The 22,958-nt window shown below is 42.7% G+C and overlaps 1 protein-coding gene and 1 pseudogene across 5 annotated transcripts in view; one reads left to right on the top strand and one right to left on the bottom strand.

Annotated features, from left to right (window-relative positions):
* The window catches only part of FRMD3 (FERM domain containing 3), a 294,130-nt gene that overhangs the window by 257,314 nt on the left and 13,858 nt on the right, over window positions 1-22,958 (top strand). Inside the window, exon 1 of one of the 4 annotated variants that reach the window (XM_080667368.1) lies at window positions 4,733-5,001. The exons of the other annotated variants lie outside the window; for them this stretch is intronic. Within the exon in view, the coding sequence (XP_080523494.1) occupies window positions 4,875-5,001 (127 nt within the window). The 5' untranslated portion in view covers window positions 4,733-4,874. Of the gene's footprint in view, window positions 1-4,732; window positions 5,002-22,958 lie in introns of those variants that run through there. 4 annotated transcript variants of the gene reach the window in all.
* On the bottom strand, window positions 13,113-15,682 carry LOC308249549 (inner centromere protein-like; annotated as a pseudogene). The gene is made up of 2 exons: window positions 13,864-15,682; window positions 13,113-13,715 (listed from the first exon to the last, which is right to left on the bottom strand). The product of its transcript is annotated as an inner centromere protein-like (transcript).

Below are 22,958 nucleotides of genomic sequence, written 5' to 3'. Positions count from 1 at the left end.
TGATGGTCTCCTTCCCTGACATTCTGTGTCTGGGTTTTCCTGCCTGTTTGGAAATAATCACGGGCAGCAGGGGCAGACAGAGAGGCCCTGCCAGACTATGCCCCCCTCCCTATCTCCCAGCACACATTGGCTGCCTAGTTAGAGACGCCACACTTATCAGTGTATGGGACTCTCAGGAATACAGCTGGATGCGCCCTTATGCCAAAATGCTCTGCAGCCAGAGTCCCTGTGAGGTGTGTTCTCCTTCCCCACGGTGGTGGTGGGGAGATCCTAGCCGTGCTGTTTGAATTCTGTTCTGTCTGCTACTGTAATTCTCCAGAGGGTTTGTGCTGGCCTTCCTCCCACCAGCATATGGCGATGCTGGCCCTACCAAGCCGGGTTCTCACGTCACGGCAGGAAATACTCAGTGAGTGCTCATCTGATAAGGGGGATAATAGCAGGAAGAGTATCTGATATATGAGAGCATCTACATGTTTTCAGAGTCTTTTTCATGGAGGTTATCGTAATTTGAGACTTAGGAGCATTTCTTTGTCTCATATCACAAATCAGGAAATTGAATTATATGGATGATTGACTACCTGGCTGTCTGGTCCTAGTCCTGTCACTTAGTAGTGTTGAGAACCGCCTCTGTTTCTCCTTGCTATATACCTAAGAATATACTCATCATATCACAAATATAGTATTAAGATATTTATACCATATTTTATTATATTTAAAACACTTTAAAAGTTCTCTAAGAAACATGACAGTCCCAGGGTCTCTTAATAATGGATATTTACAGTCTAAATTTATTGCAAAGAATATTTCATGTAATAATTTTCTATCTTTCTAATTGGAGTTAGAAGTTAGCTAAAATTTCATTGAGTCTCTTTATTTCAACTAATGGCTGAATCCACTATTCCTGTGAAATGTTAGTTATCAAAACAGCTAATAAAGTATATAGGATGTTCATGATAGATGAAAATAGCTAGCATTTATTGTTTACTACATATCAGCCATCCAGTTACATAGCAGCCAATATCATTACTGTTTTCCAAACAGAAAACTGCATTTCAACAGGCTTATATAACTTTCCCAAGGTTACAGGGCTATCAGGCAAACTTGACAATCAGCGGTACTGCTTCCCTACTATTTGGGGAGAAGTAACTAGAAATGTTAGGAGACAGATGGTTGACAGAAGGAAGATAAAAGAGACTATTTAAAATCTTCACTATCTTCCCCTTTAGTTAAAGGAGAGGAAGGAATGAGCATTCATCAGGGGAAAAATGACTGAGCACTGCTAGGAGGAGACTCAGTGCCGATGCTTTAACCCTTGCTTTGTCCAACTGCTTAGTAAGTTCTAGTGCATCGCCTAGGAACCGACACTACAATAGGCAGTCGATATGCACGATCTCTTTTTCTGGTCATAGCAACCTTGAGAGGGGTATGTCTCCACTTTACAATTGCACCAGGGCTCCAGGTTGTCCAGTAGCTCCAAGTCACCCACAAAGTAGAGGCCAGCTTGTTGCTTTCCCCAAATCTGTCAGGAAGTTTGTCACAGAAGTAGACATGGAATTCAGGCCTGCGAATGGCGTTTCTCCCTGAACTCCCTTCTCCTCTTTGCCTTTCGCTTGATTTATCAGTGTTTCTGGCATATCATTATGGAAAACTGATGCCTTTCTTCACACATCCTCTGCTTTCTTTAGCCTCTTGCCACTGCCCAGACATGCATTCCCGGTCTCCGAACAGACGAATCTAACAGGAAGGATAGTCATGGACGTCTGAATGTTGTGCTGTTGACATGGTTCTTTTGAGCACAGTGCCTGGAACAAGATCAATCCTCCCTGTGCAGTATCTCAGAATCTTTGCTTTGGCTCCACATCTCTGCATCCCTTTCCTTCTCTTGAAATGTAGCCATACCTTTGGGCAGAGTTAGGGTTAGGCAGGGGGAAATGGCTGGTCCCGTTAGGTTTTCTCTTTCTCAAAACAAAAGCAGAAAGTCCCCAGAAGAAAGGGAAGAACCTACTTGGGATCTCTGAAAAGTAGCATAAAGAGTGAGGACAAGACCAAGAGAGGGAAAAATTTTAAATGTCTGAAATGCAAAACATTATGACTAGTTGTGACTCATAAAAGTAGACATTTTAAAACTATGGTGAGATTTTAAGCTGGAGAATTAATGGAGTAAATCTTGGGTGGAAAAGAATGGTTGTGGTTTTGCTTCAGGTTTTATTTTTTATTTTCTATTTGTTTTGGAAGGTCTGTTGTTTGTTTAGAATGGGCTGTCAGATAACATGTTGCTTCAACGTGTTCTAAGCATAGAGACCAATCAGGCAAAGGGAGGTTTTCTCATTGTCTGAGCCCGGGCCCACTGCCATGCAGATGAGCCTGTGTTAATCTTTGAAATGCTCCATCTATGTTACTGTCAATCATTGATTCATCTAGGACAAGGATTTCCTGATTTGTTCTTTAGCATCCTAAAGATTTTCAGTAGTTCTTTAAGAACCACTGTCGGTAACTAGTAAGGGCTTTGCTCCACATAGGGATTCTGCTCAAAACTAGATCACAAGGGGAACTGCGAAGGGTTTCAGATTTTGTGAAAATTTAGGGGTATTTTCCTTTCAAGTTTCAGGTTTGGAAATTGACCAAACCCATGAGAGTAGGAAGGTCATACTGCATCTGGAAGGGACAACCTGTGTGAGGGGAGGGTGGCCTCCTGTGATGTCCCCAGAAGTGTCCTCAGCTCTCAGTGCACGGCTGGCTGCCACCCTTCTCCCCTTTCAAGGTTTACTGGAGACCCGATGCACGAAATTCTTGCAAGGGGCTCAGCCCTCACAGCCGTGGTGGCTTGCCTCGGCCCTTATAGCCCCAGCTTCATTCGGAAGGTTGTCCGGAAGGACATCCAGAAGGATGTCTGGAAGGTCATTCGGCTGTCTGGTCTAATTAGCATATTATGCTTCTATTATTATAGATAGTCCTGCCCATATTGTACATTGTCATATAGGATAGGTCATATTGCTCATATAAATTATTTTTACTTATCAATATATCGCAAACTTGTCCCCACATCATTAAACTCCTAAACATAAATTTTAATAGATGTACAATATTCCATCACATGTATTTAACAATTTTCCCACTGGAAATTTAGATTGACTTATTTATTTTATTTTATTTTTTTGCTGTAAGAAATGATACTCTGAACATATTTGTCCAAAATTTTTTGTCAACATTTGTAATTATTTCCTTAGGATAAATTCCTAAAAGTGAAATTTCTGGGCAAAGAATATCACAATCAATATATTTTGCTATACTTCTCTCCAGAAATGCTAAATTATTTTCCCATAGTGAAGTATAACAATGAAGAATTTCAGCTGACTGCCCTGAATGTAATGCTTTGTTTTGTCAGTAAAGAAAAAGAGAATTTTTATTAGAAAATTACCTCTTGGCTACAGTAGCTATTTAAAGTAGAAGAGTGCATGCATGCATGAGGAAATTGTGTGAGGAAATTTTTTTCTTCTAAATATGAGAGTGAACAAAATGTACCAGTAAAGACATATAGCAAAGATAGTATGTGGGGCACAGTTATTAATCAATTGAAATTTTTTCAAGTATAGCATGTCCAAAAACTGAAAAGTTTGCTCCCTGAGCACTCTCACTGGGATATAAGCACAGTTTATGCCTCAGACATACAAGTGTGGGACTTCCAAAGTGCTGAGAACTAGATGTAACATTTGGATTCTGAATTTAAAACACATTTGGTTTGCTCTTGCCAGTGTGGCTTGGTTGAGTGCCGTCCTGTGCACTGAAAGGTTGCTGGTTCATTTCCGGGTCAGGGCACAAGCCCAAGTTGTGGGTTCCATACAGATTGATGTTTCTCTCTCCCTCCCTCGCTCTCCCTCTCCTTTCCTCATTCTCTCAAAATCAGTAAAAACACATTAAAAAAATAAAACACATTTGGTTAGAAGTGGGAGCACTAACAACTCTCATTCTGGACTGTTTTCCTAGTCAACTGATGTTAATTGGGGGCCTGGGTTCAAATCATGGCTTTCCTGCATGTTAATTATATGAATTTGGCCAGGCCAGTGACTCTATAAACAGAAGATGTTAGCATCATAGTGAGGATGGAGATTATACTGTGAGGAGCTCAGCACTTCGTTTGGGGCTGTGCTGTCTAGTATGGCAGCCCAGTGTGGTTTCTGAGCACCCGGGATGTGGCCGGTCTGAATCGACATATGCCCTAAGTGTGCAAATGCACACCAATCCCAAAGCCTTAGCACAAAAAAGAAATCTACTTTATTGTTAATTTTTATATTGTTACATAGTGAAATGTTACTATTTTGGATATCTTGGCTTCTGATAAAACACATTATTAAAATTAATATATTTCTTTTACTTTTAAAATAATTTTTTAAAATGTGGCTTGCATTATGTTTTTATTGGACAGCACTGCTGTAGAACATAATAAAGGCTGCATAAGTAATTTTTAAAGGAAATCAAGGTGGTGGTTTCTGCTTTGTGGAGTTGCCTCGTTGTCATTTTATCTTCTGGGGCGTTCCATTCTTAGGGCACCGTAAGGCATTTGCATGGGGTCCTCTGGTTTAGATAGTTTAGAAAAGGCTGGGGTAAAGATGATGCATAATATTTCATTGTTTGTTAGAGGAGTGAGTAGAGAGTTTAAAAATAGCATCCCCCTCCGCCTTCCGTTTCATGCTGATCCCTCCTGAGTTATTTCTGTTGGCCTCATTACGAACTGACATTTGATTCATTCAGTGAGCCCTGCCTAGGTCATTTAAAACAGAATGGACAGTTAGTGAAAGGTCAAAGCCACTATGGCTGGTGGTAGCTGCGCTGGGCCATGACAGACTGAGTAGACTGAGGGAGCAGGAAGAACCAGCATGGCAAAATGCTTGGTCAAGATCCAGACTCGGCGGGGCCTCCGCCTGCAAATGGTGAACCACTGCAGCAGTGATGTGTTTGTCCGTCTGCTGAGACACAGCTCCAAGATCACAGCTAGGAACACGGGTAGGTGCCCTGCCCTGGGCTGCCGTGCCGAGACTGGAGAAGGGTGCGCGCTTCCAGCTTCCTGCTGGCCGCTGGCAGCTGGGCGGGAGGCCAAGGGCGAACCTAGTGTCAGAGGTTTGTGATAAAGATGGGCAAGAGAGAGGGAGGGAGAAAAAATAAAGACACGCAGGAAGGAGAGTGAGTAAACCAAGGCGAGGGGAAAATGGGAAGGCCTAAAATGGGGGTCCTGGCTCTCTTATTGAGTGAAAATGATGTGAAGTCATAAAAGCTAATAAATTACACTGTAGGCAGCAGGTTAGGAAGGAGGCAGGGGTGGTGTGGTGCTCAGGAATGATGGAAGATTATGAGAACAGGTTGCGCAATCAAAGCAAAGCATGCTCCCCCTCCTTTCATTGTTTCAAGGGTAAAATCTTCAAGTGTGCTTGCCCGGATGAGCTGAACCCCCTTTATGCTCAAAGCAGAGCTTTACTGAAACACCTTCTTAGTTAAAGAATTGGAATCAAACTGATGTTCTGCCAATTTCCTTTTCATTGAAAATATCATAGTTTGTGGTTCTTGAGGGAAATAGGAATTAAAAACGAAAGTTTAAAACTCAGAGCTTATGTATAGCAGGAAAGAGGGTACTGATTATCTATGTCTATGTCTATGTATAGGTCCATGTCTAGGTCTGTGTCTATATCTATACCCATGTCTATGTGTTTATTTCTATCTCTATATCTCTATATATGTGATTTTCAAGTAATTAAAAAATCCTGGGAAGTGTTTTTATTGGCCATACCTCATGCACACATGTGGAACTGACTTTGAAGTGAAATTAATTTTATTTGTATACTGATATAGGTAGATGATATGTTCTTATAAAAGATTTTTAAAAGTACCAATATATAGAATGTTTTCCTTGACCCTAATACTCCCAATAACCAATTTATGTGTATTGACATGTACAAGAATGGAATTGTTTTGTATTATTTTATAATTCATTTTTTCACTTTGTCATATGACTTGAAGGACTTTCCATATAAATACATATTACTCTGTATCCTTTTAAAAAATGGTTGAATAATATGTAGCGCAGAGATACAGTAATTTAATCACCAAATGATTGTTGGAAATTGGTGTTTCCTGTTTATTGGCTATAACAGTGCTATGATGAACAGGCATACACTGGCATTTCTCTACAATAGATTCTTAAAAGTGTTATTGTTGAGTTGAAGGATATACACAGTTTAAATTTTGATGAAATGGGCAAATCATCCTCTAAAAGACTAACATTCACTAGCAAAGTATGAAAATGTCTACTGCTCATAATCACTAACTCTAATGTGATCTTACTGTTTTAATTTACATGTCCCTTGTTACTAGTGAGGGTGAGCATCTTTTCAAATGATAATTGGCCATTAGCATTTCTCCTGGGAATTGCTTATTTACTTTGCATATTTCTGTTGTGTTTTTGTCATTTCCTTATGGATTGTAGGGATTCTTTTATAATCTGCATATTAATCCTTTGTCTTTTATAAATATTAATTTTCCTCGTACTTTGTTCTCAGCTTTCAACTTTTTAAAATAGTAGCCTTGTGACACACTTAAAATTAAAAAAAAATATTTTTATTGATTTCAGAGAGGAAGGGAGAAGAAGGAGAGATAGAAACATCGATAATGAGAGAGAATCATGGATTGAGCCCACAACCTGGGCATGTGCCCTGACAGGAAATTGAATTGTGACTGCCTGGTTCTCACAGGTCACTGAGCCACACCGGTCAGGCAACATAGGCACTTTTTATATGCACAACTTCTGCATGTGAAAACTACTTAATTTTTGTATATTCTTTTTTTGTCAGGTTTCCTTACTCCAAGATTATAAAAACATGTCTTGTATTCTTTTTTTCTTTGCAATTAATGCATTAGCTCAACTGATTTTAACATACAAAAATGGCAATTTTATATAGTAGTTTGATCTAACATTTGTTTTTATTTAAGCCGTTAATGTCTTTGGAATTTTTAAGTATACATGACATGAAGCAGGGATGTACGTTTTTTTCCCCCTCCAATTGGTTAGCAGTTTTTCTCAAAGTTATTATGCTCTGAAGTTAGTATTCATGTTCCATTACTAACTTACAGTATAGTTGTGATATCAGGTAGGTCAAGTTCCCCTTCATCAATCTTTTCTCAACCTCAAATTTCTTCATTTTTCATGTGGACTTTCTCCATTTGTCATTTTTGAAAAGACATCGAGATTTGTATTGGAATTGCAGTGAATTTTAATTTATTTAGAGGAGAACTGCATCTTCAGAATAGGAAGTTCTCCTGTTCAAGAAGATCTTCATGTTTCTTCATGTCTCCCTCCACGCTCCCTGATTTTCCTTTGTGTTGCTCAGATATGTTCTAACAATGTCCTCAGGCAAGTTTTGCATATTTCTTATTCTAGATATTCTTGGATATTATGTGACTATTCTAATTTGTGCATTTAGCTACTTGGAATGGGATTTTCTATTATATTTTTATATGTCTTTCTGGTATGTAGTAAACCACTGCTTTGATATGTTGATGCTGCATTTGAATACCTTACTGAATTCTGATTAATTATCCTAGCTCTTTATTTGAATTTTTGGCTTGCTAGATAATAGTTTCACCTGGAAATAGAGTTTGTGCCTTCCTTTCCAATATTTACACTCCTTATTTTTTTGTCTTTATCATATTGCATTCTGTGGGCCTCGAGAATAACACTGAAGAATAGTGAGGGTTTTTGTCATGTTCCTGACTTGGGTGTGATGATTGATTGTGATGACAGAGAGATTCACAAGATGGTGCGACAGCTGCATCAGTTAGGATGCCATGAGCAACAAGTAACAGAGAACGCTAACAAACACTGGTTTAAATAAGGTGATTTATTATCCAAGACAACAAGTCCCGAGTCGGGAAGGATTCCAGCATTGAGAACCCAGGTTCATTTAATCTCTGGCCCTTCTCAGTTGGCCAGAAGTCCCCGCAGACCATTTGCTGTTGGCATCACAGGGCTGCCAGAATTCCTGGTGTCTCAGATACAGATTCTTTTTCTTGACATTGTTGTACCTTTCCAGGATGCTCTTTTTAGAAGCTAGACACCTTTCTCAGAAGTTTCTCCTTATTCCCATCAAGACTCTTCCATTCTCTTCATTTTCAGCAATGGCTCACATGCCCATTTCTTAACAGACACCATCACAAGACTGGAATTACCATGATTGGCTTAGACCAGTGGTCGGCAAACTGAGGCTCGCAAGCCACATGCGGCTCTTTGGCCCCTTGAGTGTGGCTCTTCCACAAAATACCACGGCCTGGGCGAGTCTATTTTGAAGAAGTGGTGTTAGAAGAAGTTTAAGTTTTAAAAATTTGGCTCTCAAAAGAAATTTCAATTGTTGTACTGTTGATATTTGGCTCTGTTGATTAATGAGTTTGCCGACCACTGGCTTAGACAAATCATCTGGGAGAGAAATGGACGATAAGGAGTCAACCACGGGAAACAGTTTTCCCAGAGGAAGTGACACACAGAGTTTTAAAGAATGGGCAGGAGCCATCTGAGTGCAGAAGGGCATTCCAGGGAGAGGCAACAGTGTGTAAAGGCAGAGGCATGATGGAGCATGACACATTTGGGCACCTCTAGATAGATGAAAACACGTGGGGTAGAGAAGTGTGTTTGTGCTAAAGAGCTTAATCTTTAGCCGGAAAGTCATCAGCAACCTTTTAAGAAGGGAATTCATATGACTAATTAGGCATTTTGGAATGATTTTTCTGACAACAATGGGGAAGGAGCCAGACTGAGATCAGGGAAACCAGTGGTAAGAATGGAGGAATGGAGAGGCAGGGACAGCTCTGAAAGTGAATTATGGTAGCAGAGTTTGCAGAAGTTGGTGACAGATAAGATGCAAGCAGTGAGTGAGAAGTCTTGGTCACTTCTCAGATTGCTGGTGAGGGAGACTGGATTATAGTAGGTGGTAGAGGGAAAGGCTTAGGGGAGGGATGATAATAATTTGATTTTTGACATATGGAGATTGATGTGTTTACCCGTTTGCATGGTGAGTCGAACTGATGGGAAGCTTGCAAGTTGAGGTGGGTCAGAGATTGAGTAACATGCGGAAACTAAGTGATATTCCGAGTTCTCTGGTCAAATAAATTTGGGGAATATTGAGGTAAATAAAGCTTTCTTCTCTTCAGGATGTTGCAGACATTTTAATATGCCACTAGTAATGTTACTGAGTGCTTGCCCCATGCCAGGCACCCCACATGCCTTCACTCATGTATTCCGCTCCACGTAATATCCCCATGAAGTATGTCTTGGAGCTTTCCCCATTTTGTAGATGAGGAAACTGAAACAGAGTGGTTAAGTAACTTGGGCAAGGTTACAGGACAATTTGTAGAAGGTTGGGATTCAAATACAGAAAGTTAACTTCAGAGCTTATATTTTTTTAAAAAAATCAATTATAGTCACCATGTTTTGCACTAGATCCCCAGACTTTATTCATCTTATAGCTGAAAGTTTGTACCCTTTTGTCAACCTCTCCCTATGTAGACACATCCCAGTCTCTGGGGACCACTTTTCTACAGTTTCTATGAGTTTCACAATTTTTTTTTAAAAAACATTCCACATTTAAGTGATGCTATGCAGTACTTGTATTTTTGTCTAGCTTATTCTCTTAGCATAAAGCCAAGGTTGTCACAAATGGCAGACTTCCTTCTTTCTCATCGCTGAATAATAGTCTATTATGTATATACTGCATCTTCTTTACCTATTCATCTGTCAATGGACACTTGGATTGTTTCCATATCTTGGCTATGAATAGGGCTGCAATGAACATGGGAGTACTGATACCTCTTTGATATCCTATTTTCATTTCCTCTGGATATATATACCCAGTGTGGAATTGCTGGTTCATATGCTAGTTATATTTTTAATTTTTTGAGGAACCTCCATTCTGTTTTTCATAGTGGCTACATCACTTTACATTTCACATCAACAGTGCCCAAGGGTTCTCTTTACTTTTACATCCTCACCAACATTTGGTATCTCTTATCCTTTTGATGATAGCCATAAATTGTTGATGAGAGCCTGTGATAACCAGAATGGTGAGCTCAGGTTTTTTTCCCTGGGGTCGTGTCTCTCGACTCCCAAGAATGAGCTCCGTGGACCAGAAGATTTATGCAAAGCGTGGAAAATTTATTACAAGCAGATTCAGACGCCTGCATGGGGAGGGGGCCCAAATAATGCGTTTCCAGTAAAGCCAGTAGGTCTAGGGGTATATATGTGCTATAAGCCTGCTCTATATCTACTGTGTCACCATCTGATTGATTCCCTCATTGTTCTTGCCAAGCAATGGACCTGAACTTTTCCTGTTTCTATGCATTAGTACACCTTGTTACTGCAGGCCCTCCCTTGGTTTCCCATGCCTCCTGTTCTGTGTCCAAAAGACATTCTATTTCAACATGGTTGGTTTCTGTGATTAGGCTTGCTCAAACTGCCATGTATGCTCCTGCCTATGTTCCACCTGCCTTTGTTTCCCACTGGACCCCTGCCCTGTCTGCCTGCATTTCAAGCTAACTTCTCTCAGTCCTCCCTCTGATTAGGAGATCACAACTGCTGTTGGGAGCAGGGGCAACGACTGCTCTGGCTACTTCCTGCTGACAGTGGGCATTGTGTGGGAGCAGTCATCAGGTCCCATCGGAGGTGGCCAGTCTAGGGGTCCACAGAAAAAGGCAGTCGTCTCCATCTGCAGAAGCATTTGGAGGACCATCTGTAGTTTGAATGACTTTATATGAGAAGAAACAAAGTGAGTTAGGAGGTTTAATAGGCAGGGCCGAAGATAAGGCCAGGACTACTATGATTAGAGGTCTGGCTAAAGGTAGGAGCCATGATAACCAATTTTTTTGGATAGCCAACACACCCAAGAATCTGCAATATTTTGTTGAATGCCTGAAGCTTTATCAGCTAGGTTCCTTGTTGTACCTTGGACAATGCCAGATTGGTTTACATAAAAACAACACTCCTCCTCTAAAAATAGGCACAGACCACTCTTCTCAGTAGTGAGAAGATCTAATCCCCTGTGATTTTGGAGCACAACCCCAGTAAGGGAATCTAACTGCTCCTGAATGGCCATCAGGCCTTTGCTAAGCTTTCAGCCAGGTCTTTGGATAAGCTTTGGTAATAGGTCAGGGAGGTGACAAGTCCTCCCGTTCCTGTACCTGTCCCTGCAATCCTGACAATTGCTGTTAAAGAGAGGAGGAGAGGGAGCACTACGGCATACCGTGTCCTAGCAGGCACATTAAAGGGCAGCCTAAAGGATTGATTATTGGGGGATTATACGAGTGTCAGGGGTAGGAAAGCCCAATGTACATACTCATGTCCAATAGTGGGGAGGCAAAGATAAGAGTTGCTTCTACAAAGGAAGAAAAGTCTGTTATCTTCTAGTCAAGATGAAAAATCCACCTGAGACTGAGTGTGGTATATGCCCATCCCACTGACACCAACCACACAGAGAAGGTCCCTGCCAGGACAGCTCCTGTGAGGGGTTGGAATGGCCCCTGAGAATTGAGTTGGGATGTAGTTTCCACTAAGATTGATGAGGAACCAATCATTCCTTTGTCCAACTAATTTTAAGCAATTAGCCTGGTCAGGATTCAGGTTACCATCAAGCTATGGCCAGAGGGTGACATATCTATTAGGTCTGCCTTGATAGAACTGGAATTAATAAAAGAGGAGTTATCGGTAATCTCTGGCCTCCATGACCAACTTGGTGGGTTCTGGGCCCATGGATGTTGGAGGTTCACCCAGTTGCTGGAAGGTTTGATGTTAATAGTCCTATTGCACAAATTGGGCCCTATTGTTCCTACCTGCATAGGCTGACTCTTTTGGATGAACAGTGGTGCCTGTGGGTTAGAATAGTATCTGAAGACAGGGGCCTGTACAAAGGAGGATGTGTGGGCCTGACTGAGCTAAGGTTGGCCTGAAATTCATTCCAAATGTCAATGCCTGGTCTAGTCCCTGCCACCAGGCCCCTGTGGAATTTTGAAGAGAGTCTGGCAGTGAAGTTTACTCAGGTTAATAGAGAGGCTGGGGTGACTTGATACCTAGAATTAATGGGTAAGCAGATCCAGCAGGTGGAGATACTTCCTGTTGTGTTTTGTTTTGGGGGGAGGGGGCTCCCTGTTTTTAAGGGGGAGAGGTGCCTAGTCACTGGGGTTGTTTAGTTTTAAAGGAGTCATCAAACCTTTTCTGTAAAGGGTCATAGTAAATATTTTCAGCTTTGTAGGCCATAAGGCCTGTTGCAGCTACTTCACTCTGCCCTCAGCAGAGCAGTGGAGACAATGGGCATTTCTATTGGGTGGATTCCAATCAAACTTTATAGAAACTGGCTGTGGCTTGATTTGGCCTAATGACCTGATGCAGGGGCTGGAGCAGCAGAGGATAAAGGCCAGTCCTCACACATGGAACCAGGGCCAGCTTGCATTAGCACTAAGCATTTCATTAGCAGCTTCCTGGTTTTGTTGGAGAAACATCTCAACTGTTTGCAAGCACTGGCCTCAAGGTAGTTTCAAGAGACATCTCCTTTCTAATCATCCCTTTCTAATTCTCCTTAAGCAGCTCAACCCTTCACCATTCATGAGGGGCTGAGGGACTCCCTTAAGTGGCAGAGCTGTGTCAAGAGCCCAGTTCTCCTGACCCATCATGAGAGAAGTGTTTCTCAGGGTTGCCCAGGGATGGCATCACAAGCACTCACTGCATCATTATCTCTGGGGGTGGGACCCAGGTGATCTTGAAGCACAACGAAAAGGAGCAGTGCCTTGCTTCTCCAGCCCATCTGGTGGCCCAAGGTACATGGCTGCAGGGCCAGGGCCCAGCATCTGCTGAGGCCGCTGGTCTTCACAAAACCCACAGTAGGTTTGAAGGAATAAACTTTATTAATCTACCTCAAACAGTAGAGGCTAAAATTATAGTAGCTTATTTACAAGTGCTGCCTGTGGTCCAGGCGGGCTAGGCCTAGCACTTCTGTAAACACACACCAAGCACAGCCTCCATGCAGGCAGGGCCACTTTCCACCTTCAGCACATAAAGAACACATGTTTATATACATGTGACCAGACCCTCAGAACACAAGGCAGGAGGGCACCACACCAACAGAAAGAAGGACAGACAGACACACAGACGGGCTGAGAATGCTGAGAAGGCTGGCGGGCCTGCCACAGTACTTCTTCAGGCTGTAGGTCAGGCTGCTGGGGATCCTGGTGCCCTGCAGGAATGGCAAGTTCCAGACGGCAGAGCTGGTGCACTTGTGGTAGTGAGGCTTGCTCTTCTTGAAGATGTCTTCCAAGTCCAGCTGGCGAATAGTGACAAAGACCTTGATGAGGTTCGGGGGGTGGGAGTGGGGTGGGGAGTGGTAGTACTGATGGATGATGGCCTGGCTGAGCTGGGTGCCTCTGGCCTAGGAGGGGATGGACTTCCGGGGATGGAACTTGTCATCAGTGGAGTCATCGCTATTCAGATCCATCCTGTAGTTATCCAGTTTGATCTTGAGGGGAGTCCTGTGCCCCTGTGGAGTCATTTGATGTGAGGTATAAGCTGGAGACTACACATCCATGGTCATGTTCAGGCCTTTGCTGGTCGCTGCAGGCTCCTTGACTTTCTTCTCCTGCTCCTTAGTAGGCGCTCCTGCTCTTCCTTTTTCTTCTTCTGAACTTCCGTCTGCAGCCTCCCCTTCTACAGCCGCAGGGCTTTTCCCTTTCCTGCAGCTCCCTCTGCTGCTCCTGCTCCAGCTGTTCCGCAGCCTCTTGGCTTTGGACGCCTAACTCAACTCCTCCTTCCCCTCCCCCTCCATTTGCTGAAACTTTTGGTGTCACCACTCTTCCTGCTCCTGTTGCAGCCACCTGAGCTTCCGTGTCTCCTCCTCCTATTTCCTGTGCACATCCACGTCCTCCATCTTCTTGGCCACTGATGCTTTCTTGGCCTTCTCCTCAGCCAATCGCTCCTCCTTGGCTTTCTCAGTCTTCTCATCCAGCTGAGCAAACTTCTGTTCAGTCTGCTGCTTCTTTACCTCCTTCATTTGCTCCACCTGCTCTTGGGCCTGTAGCACCTGGTGCAGGTGCTCCTCCTGCTTCAGCTTCACCTCCTCCAGCTGCCAATGCCACGTTCTCCTCCACTTTCTGCCTTTGGAGCTGCTCTGCCTCTTCCTTCCACCACAGGTTCTCCAGGCACTGCTGCTCCTCCATAGGGTCCATGAGCAGGGGAGTGTTGCATTTAATGAAGGATCTCATGACACTGCTGTGGGAGGCTAAGGTTGGGGTCATGACCATCTGGTTCATCTGCTTGCCGGACAGGGAGGGAAGAGGTCTTACTCTGGGGGGCTGCAGCTCCTCCTCGTCCAACTCACTCACAGCCTGCTTGTAGCTGTGCTTCCTCCTGACACTCTGGGGTGGCTCCTTGGGGCCATCTGCTTGATTGATCTTGGCCTCTTTCTGCCATATGGAGGGTGTTTCCTGGCCACCGGCTACAGGCTGCGAGCCAAGAGTGCTAATGGCAATCTTGGTGGCACTTCAGGGCCACAAGGTACTCCCTACATTCTTGGGGACCTCCATAGGCTCAGCCTCCTTGCTGGGGTCCTCCTCAGGGCTGATTTTTCTGGGGTACTGCAACATTTAGGTGCCTCTCCAGGTAACTGTGACAGATGCTATGCAGGCAGAGGCAGCCAGCTCTTCAGTGGCCTTTTTGGCAATTCTGCTGTTGAATTGGGGATGTGCTCTCCAATTTGGCCACCAGGGAGTACTTCTGGCCAGAGAATTCTTGGGACCCGGGGAAGATGAGGCGACCAAGCTGCGCTGCACTGACTGCTGGTCCACAACAGAGCTTTTGGGTATGGAGAAGTTATCTGCCAGGATGTGAGCCAGACCCGCTCCTGCCATGGGGAGGCTGGAGAACCAGGTGAGTCTGTGGGCCTGGAGAGGTCCATGTAAACCTGAGCTTGGAGGCAAATGGCTGCTTTGACCTCTCGCCCTTGGGGTCCCAGGGTGTATTAGGGAACTCATGGCAACAGACTCCAGTCTCCCCGTCTCTGACTTCTTGAGTGTTTATTCCTCATCTGATATCAAGATGATGTGGCTGGAGCCAGGGTTGGGGGCAGAGTCCAGCAGAAATGCACTGGCTGAGGTGCTGCTTGGCACCATGGCACTTGATGATGCCAATCTTCACCATGGGTACCAGCTGGCAATGTGCAACACTATTCTTGGGCTTGCAGATCAGCACTGTGAAAGACTCAGGGATGGGCGAAGCAGCACGGGTCACCCTCCACATGACGGAGCCATTGTTCCCTGCCACCGTGGCCAGCTGCTACCGTGGCCAGCTGCTCCACCTCATCCTTATTGCAGAGATGCTAGGAGCTCAGCTGGCTGCTCTGCGTCTTCTTGTGAGACCACCTTTTCCAGATGGGGTCTCTGTTTTCATCCTGAACATAAGATAGCTCTTCTTCTTTGGTCAGTTCTGCAAAGGCGTTTTGAGCATCAGCTCCTCCTCTTTGCTGAATTCTCTGGTGAACATGCGCTTGGCCTCCTCCTTGATTTCCTCAGGCCACACCAAATCCTTATTGTCCACATTGCTGACAAACGCCATGAGCTTCTGGTTGCACAGCTCCAGCAGGTGAATGGGCCCTGGGGCTGTCATCCCCATGGTGGCTCTGTTCTGACTCGCTTCCTCTAAACTCCAGCGCCAGGAGGTGTTGGGGGACCCAGACACATACTGGGAGGAACTGGATTGTCTGGCATCGGGGTAGGAACTCGGGGCAGCTTTCTATCAGACTGAGATGCTCGCAGGGCTCATTGTTCCTGTGCCAAGACCTCCTCTGTTCCAGAGCTGATTGGCAACCATATCTGAGCCCCCATCGTCCTGGAGCACCTCAGACTATAATAAATTTTAAAGTCTGTTTTATTTCTAACCCAAACTGTTAATTCCCACAATAGCAAGTGATTTGTTTTTTGTTTTGTTTTTTGTTTTTATACTGGCTATGATACAATCATAGCAGAGCTGACATATAATTAGGTGACCATAAAATTTGTTAGGCAAACCTTTTGAGAGCACAAGGGGCACTTTACTAATGCTGCTAGGAAAACAGTCCCAGGCAAGTGGGGACAGATGAGCACACTACATATAACAACACAGTGGTTTCAGCCAGTGAAGTTGGGCTAGTAACAAAGAAGACTTCTTCCTTAGTTAGGAAGTGAGGAACTCTCTGGGCCTCTCAGATCCCCTTCCCTTCAGGCAACATGGTGGTCTGGAACAAGCTTTGGAGGCAGACAAGCCTGGGTACAAATCCCTGCTCTGTTGCTTTCTGGCTTCGTGACCTTGTGCAAGTTATGCAATCTCTCTGAGCCTCAGTTTCCTCATCTCCTCTTGTCACATGATCACATGTTTAAAGGGTCCAGCCCTGTAAAAATTCATTAGAAATCTTAGTCTCTTCCTCCCTATCTCCCACCATTTTTCTCAGCAGATAAAGGAGAAATAGCTCTGCTTGTTGTATAGAGGTGATTGGTACTTTCAGAGAAAGGATGTGTAGAGTTTTAAGTGGGATGGTGTATTGATAGATAGACTAAGACGTAGCCACAAAACACTAGAACTGGAGGGGTCTGGACCATCTGTAAAGTCCAATACTCCTAGAGCTGAAGTGATATGTCTGAGGACACACAGAGAGTTCTGGCTCAGCTGGGGACTGAATCCAGGTCCCTGGAATTCCAGGCCATTGCTCTTTCCCCTCCATCGTATTTCCCAGAAGTTCCCTTCTCTCCTACGCTTCTCTCTTCTCTTTCTCTCAATTCAAGAGGATAGCATACTTCCCAGAAGCAGTATAGCTAAGCTGATCAATATATGTAACTCAGTCAGAGTTTAGCTCACCTTAAGAGGGGTGGTTCTGGTTAATAAGTGACAGATATGCGACTTCTGTAGAGTCTTGACAATTTGGTGTGTGCTTGGAAGTAGCGACTATGGCAGATTCCAAATAGGAAAGTCATAGCCAAGTGGGTTAATAGCTTGTTTGGCTCAGTGGATAGAACACCGGCCTGCGAACTGAAGGGTCCTTGATTTGATTCAGGTCAAGGGCACATGCCTGGGTTGCAGGCTTGATCCCCAGTAGGGGGCGTGCAGGAGGCAGCCAATCAATGATTCTCTCTCATTGATGTTTCTATCTATCTCTCTCTCTCCCTCTCCCTTCCTCTTTGAAATCAATAAAAATATATTGAAAAAAAAAGTTACCCCAAGTAACCCCAACTCCAAAGTCTTTTGCTAAGGAGGTTAGTGTGGATAAATGCAAATGACAGGTGATCTGTTATCTTTTGATATTGCCATATTGTCCTTAAAGTGCTTTCTCACATTTTTCTTTTCTATACACTTCTGAGTCTTTCCACAAACTCAGGAGATAGTTAGGGGTTACTATTATCTTCATTTTGACACACTTGTTCTGGTGATACCAAATACTGCATTGCTTCATTTATAAAGGTTGTGGCATATAGGCAAACCAGATAAGGGCCATTAACTGGTTTCTTTAGCTGTTTTGCATACACACAAACTGCTGATAATCTCAGCTGTAGTATTTGGACTTTGTCACAAATGTGCTTGGAGTTAAGAGAGGAGCAGATTTCTGAATATAAATGTGAGCAATGCTTATTCCATTTTTACCTGCCACTAATTTTGCTGTATACTAAAATATACCCTCAGCAATGAGATGAACAACATTTTCAGTGACAGCATCTGTCCTCAGCCTACTGAGTAGGTTGTGTTGTGGTGCATGGAGTGTCTTTAGGGAGTACCATCACAAGGGGATCACGTGAATGGTGTGGACTGGCATGTGAAACCTGCTTGACTATCTGTGGCAGGCACACTGCCTACCCATCATCAATGGGCAGTCTTTTCTATCAGTATCTTTTGATTCTCACTATTTTACTTTATGTATGTATGTATGTATGTATGTATGTATGTATGTTTATTTTTACCTGAAGATATTTTTCCATTGATTTTTAGAGAGAGTGGAAGGGAGGGGTGAGAGAGACACATCAACTGTTTGCCTCTCATACACACCAGGGGACTGAACCTGCAACTGAGGTACATGCTCTTGACTAGAATGAAACCTGGGACCCTTCAGTCCACAGCAGTGGTTCTCAACCTTTCTAATGCCGCGACCCTTTAATGCAGTTCCTCGTGTTGTGGTGACCCCCAACCATAAAATTATTTTCGTTGCTACTTCGTAACTGTAATTTTGCTACTGTTAACGAATCGTAATGTAAATATCTGTGTTTTCCAATGGTCTTAGGCAACCCTGCTAACGGTTCTCAACCTGTGGGTCGTGACCCACAGGTGAGAACCACTGCTAAGACCATTGGAAAACACAGATATTTACATTACGATTCGTTAACAGTAGCAAAATTACAGTTACGAAGTAGCAACGAAAATAATTTTATGGTTGGGGGTCACCACAACACGAGGAACTGCATTAAAGGGTCGCGGCATTAGAAAGGTTGAGAACCACTGGTCCACAGGCTGATGCTCTATCCACTGAGTCAAACAGGCTAGCAGGGGTGGGCAAACTTTTTGACTCAAGGGCCACAATGGGTTCTTAAACTGGACCGGAGGGCCAGAACAAAAGCATGGATGGAGTGTTTGTGTGAACTAATATAAATTCAAAGTAAAGGAACGGAGGGGAGAGCAAGAGAACCCTCCGCTCTTTCGGCTCCGCAGGCCGGATAGAACAGCCGAACGGGCCGGATCCGGCCCGTGGGCCGTAGTTTGCCCACGGCTGGGCTAGGGCATGATTCTATTTCACTTTATAAAGTATTTCTTCAAATTGAATAATGACAATAATGGTATAAAAACATAGTTATATCACTACAATAAAATGTAATTATAATAGTTAACGTTTATATTCAATGTTAGAAACTTTCAGAAACTTTTACAGCTATTTTCTAACTTTAATTGTGCTGCATAATTAAACTTGAAAACTATTTCCTAAATCACTGTCACTTGACTCCTTTAAAAAAAGTATTCAGACTTAGAGCTTTGTGAATATATTCAGGAGGCTTCTCATATGTGATTGAAATAAAATAAATTTAATGGAGCAGAGTAGATAAATCTTACTAATTTCCTATTTCTGGTCTCCTTGGATATTTTTTGTTAGAATTCACCAGGAAAGGTGTGTAGGAAACTTTGAGCATCTATCATGTAAAGAAAATTAAGAAAATATGGGTAACCAACTATAATTCTCCTTGTACTCTATAATAGTAGACTTGTTAGGAAACTAATTTATTTGTTAATAAAATGATATTGCCTGATAATAGATCAAATGTAGCCTAATGTTCTTTGGTAAGCTACTAACATCTCATTTCTATAGTTTTTTTTTTTTTTTTTTTCATAGATAGCACTTAGGCCTCCATAATGTCATTTAACCTTCACCACAGCCTTATGAGTTAGGTGTACTCTTGTGTTGTAGCTAAGCAAACTGAGCTCCAAGAATATTAAGTATTTTAAGTTAAAAATTACTTAATTACTACAGTCTCTTAATATAAGTGGCAGAGCTTGAATTTAAAGCCAGGGTTGTCTAACCCTTTGTCTGGTCTCTTCTCCCAGCTGCTTTACAATTTGAACACAGAGATGAGGGGGAAGTAATATGAAACTCCAGCACATCTAACACTAGCAGTTAGAAAATCTCTGAGAGGAAAAGAAAGCATTTATTTCCCTGCCTACTTCCTCCTTTTCAGAAAAATAAGTGATGACTTCTGTTAATGAGATCAAGGTACTGGATTTGAAACATCAGGAATCTAGCTGATTTTATTATATTAGTAGTAGCGTCTATTGACTAACAGCCTATACGCCTAAAAAGACCCACAGGCAATTTTGTATTGACCACACAGATGTTTTATAAAATCTGAATCTTAAAGCTTTCAGATGGAGTAAAATACGGTCAGGTTTTCCCCAGTCACCACCATTCCCTATTGTCCCATACCTGGCCCACACTCATTCACATTAGGCAACCCCCTGGCCCATGGAGGCATTGGTCTTTGTGACCCTGGATTAGTTACTGTGATTATCTTCCCCAGAAGCTACTCACTTTACTTTTTGCTAGTGCTCTATTTTTTCTTCTTATACCTTATACTTTTCTGAAGGAAAATGAGGGAAAGAGAATAGGGAGTGCTGGGGACAGGGACTGAAATGTTACATAATGTGGCTAGGAAGGTCTCACTGGGAAGGTGACATTTGCTTAAAGACCTGCAAAGAGGGAGAGAGCATGAACCTATCTGCAGGGACGGTGCTCCGAGCAGAGGGAACAGCAAATGCAAAGGCCCTTTGGTGGGAGCGTGACTGGCATGTTGGAGGAACAGCAGGGCATCTGTGTGGCTGGAGTGTAGTGAACAAGCGAATCACAGGAGAACAAGGTCAGAGAAGTTAGGAGGGGAAGGGAGGGCACACTGAGTAGCTCCCTAGACATCCCTGCGAGGACTGTGCTTACACTCTGAGTAAGATTAGAGAATGTTGAGCAGATAAGTGACATGATCCGCCTTATGTTTTCAAAGGATCACTCAGGCTGCTATGTTGACAGTGGCCCTTACATGGGCAAGGGCTGAAGCCAGGAGACCTGATCAGCAGCTGTTGCAGTCATCTAAATGAGAAAGGATGGTGGCTTGGACCAGGGTGCTAACAGAGGTGGTGGTGAGAAGTAGTTTGATTCTGGATATGTTTTGAAGGTAGAGACATAGAAGTGCTGACAGGTCCGATGTGGTTGTGAACTGAGGAAGGTCAAGGTTTTCGGTCTGAACTACTGGAAGAATGGAGTTGCCATCAATAAAATACTGCAGTCTGGAAACTTGAGAATTTCCATAACCTCGTTATTGGGAGAGGCTTTTGGAAGGCAGAGACAGAGGGAGAAAGGGCTGTATATTAGGAAAAGGAGACTTAAGGAGGAAAGGCCATGTATGTGAGAAAAGGCTGTTAGAATACAGAGCATGGGAGATCTGTATGACCACAGGGGCAAAGAAAAAGCCAATGGGAGTGGTCTTTGTAGAGCAGTAATACTGGTCAGATACAATATTTTATGTTCACTGCTTTCTGAAGGAATAGAGTACTATGACTCTTCCTCCTGGGGATATGGAATACCAGAATGTAAAGATGTAGCATTCCAAATAGTCCTAACTCTTGTCCTCTTTCCCTATAATTCCGATATTTTCTCCCTTCAGGTTTCATGAGGTATTATAGGATAGTAGAAAATTTATGGCTTGCATTTATTTATTTTTTGTGTATGTTTCAAATAAAACTTTATTTACAAAAACAGGAAGAGTGCTAGATTTGGCTCATGAGCAGTGGTTTGCCAACTCCTATCAGTTATGAATTATGTTAGCAGTAAGGTGAGCCCCCAAAATCAGGGGTCCTGGTAGAACACAAAGGATACTCGGGATCCAGACAGCAAGGCAAATATCTTTACTCCTGCGAAGGGTGTGCACACACAAGGTCTGGTGGCATGCACATTATTTTTTATTTTTATTGAGGTGAAGTTCACATAAACTAACCATTTTGAAGTGAACAATTTGGTGGCATTTAGTACATTCACATTGTTTTGCAACTAACACTTTTATTTAGTTTCAGAATATTTTTATTGCCCCAAAGGAAGCCCCAAACCCATTAAGCATTTACTTCCCAAGGCCCCTCTTGTCTCAGCATCCTGGTGACTGATTTGTGTATTTTGAACCATCCTTGAATTGCAGGTATAAATCACGCTTGATCATGGTAAATGATCATTTGAATGTGCTGCTGAATTTGGTTGGCTAGTTTATAGTGATAATATTTGCATTTATGTTCATTAGGGATATTGGTCTGTAGTTTTCTTTTCTGCTAGTGTTTTTTTTTTTTTTCTGGCTCCGGTATCAGGGTAATGCTGGCCTGGGAGTGTTCCCTCCTCTGATCTTTTGGAAGAGTTTGAAAAAGCTTGGTATTAATTCGTCTCTAATTTTTTTGTTTGGTAAAATTCACCAGTGAAGCAATGCAGTATTAGGACTTTCCTTTATTGGAGATTTTTTTTTTTTTATTACTGACTCAATCTCCTTACTAGTTATTGGTCTACTTAGACTTTCTATTTCTTCCTGATTCAGTCCTGGTAGTTTGAATGATTATAAGAATTTTTAATTTTTTTTTCTAGGTCGTTTGTTGGCATATGGTTATTCGTAGAACCTTCTTATGATTCTTTGTATTTCTGTAGCATCAGTTGTAATGTTTCCTTTTTCATTTATAATTTTGATTTGTGTTTTCTTTTTTCCTTAGTCTAAAAAAAGTTTTGTTAATTTCATCTTTTCAAAGAACCAGCTCTTAGTTTGGTTAATCTTTTTATTGTTTCTCTGTTCATTATTTAATTTATTTCTATTCTAATTTTCATTATTTCCTTCCTCCTGCTCCCTTTGGGCTTAGTTTGTTCCAACTTTTTCTAGTTCCATAAGGTAGAAAGTTAGGTTGTATATTTGGGACATTTTTTGCTTAACATAGGTGTTTATTACTACCTATTTCTCTCTTACAAATGCTTTTGCTGCATCCCATAAATTTTGGTATGGCGTGTTTCCAATTTCATTTGTCTCAAGATACTTTTTAACTTACCCTTTAATTTCTTCTTTGATCCATTGGTTTAGGAGAGTATTGTTTAGTGGCCTGGTGCACAGGTTCGTGCACCTATGGCTGAAGGTGGAATCGTGCGGCCCCGCGAGGAATCAGGCTCCCTCCTTTCTGGTTTTGGGGTGCTGCCAAGTCACTGCAGCTCGGCAGCTCCTGCATTGAGTGCCTGCCCCCTAGTGGTCAGTGCACATCATATGTATCAGCCGTTGGACAGTCGGACGGTCACTTAGACTTTTATACATAGACATAGATATCCATGTATTTGTGAATTTTCTGGTTTTCCTCTTGCTATTGATTTCAGTGTTCTTGAATT

The sequence above is a fragment of the Plecotus auritus genome (assembly GCF_963455305.1).
Source record: "Plecotus auritus genome assembly, chromosome: 5".
NCBI lineage: Eukaryota > Metazoa > Chordata > Mammalia > Chiroptera > Vespertilionidae > Plecotus > Plecotus auritus.
The sequence above is the reverse complement of the archived record's forward strand: the minus strand, read 5'-3'. Positions and strand labels throughout refer to the sequence as shown.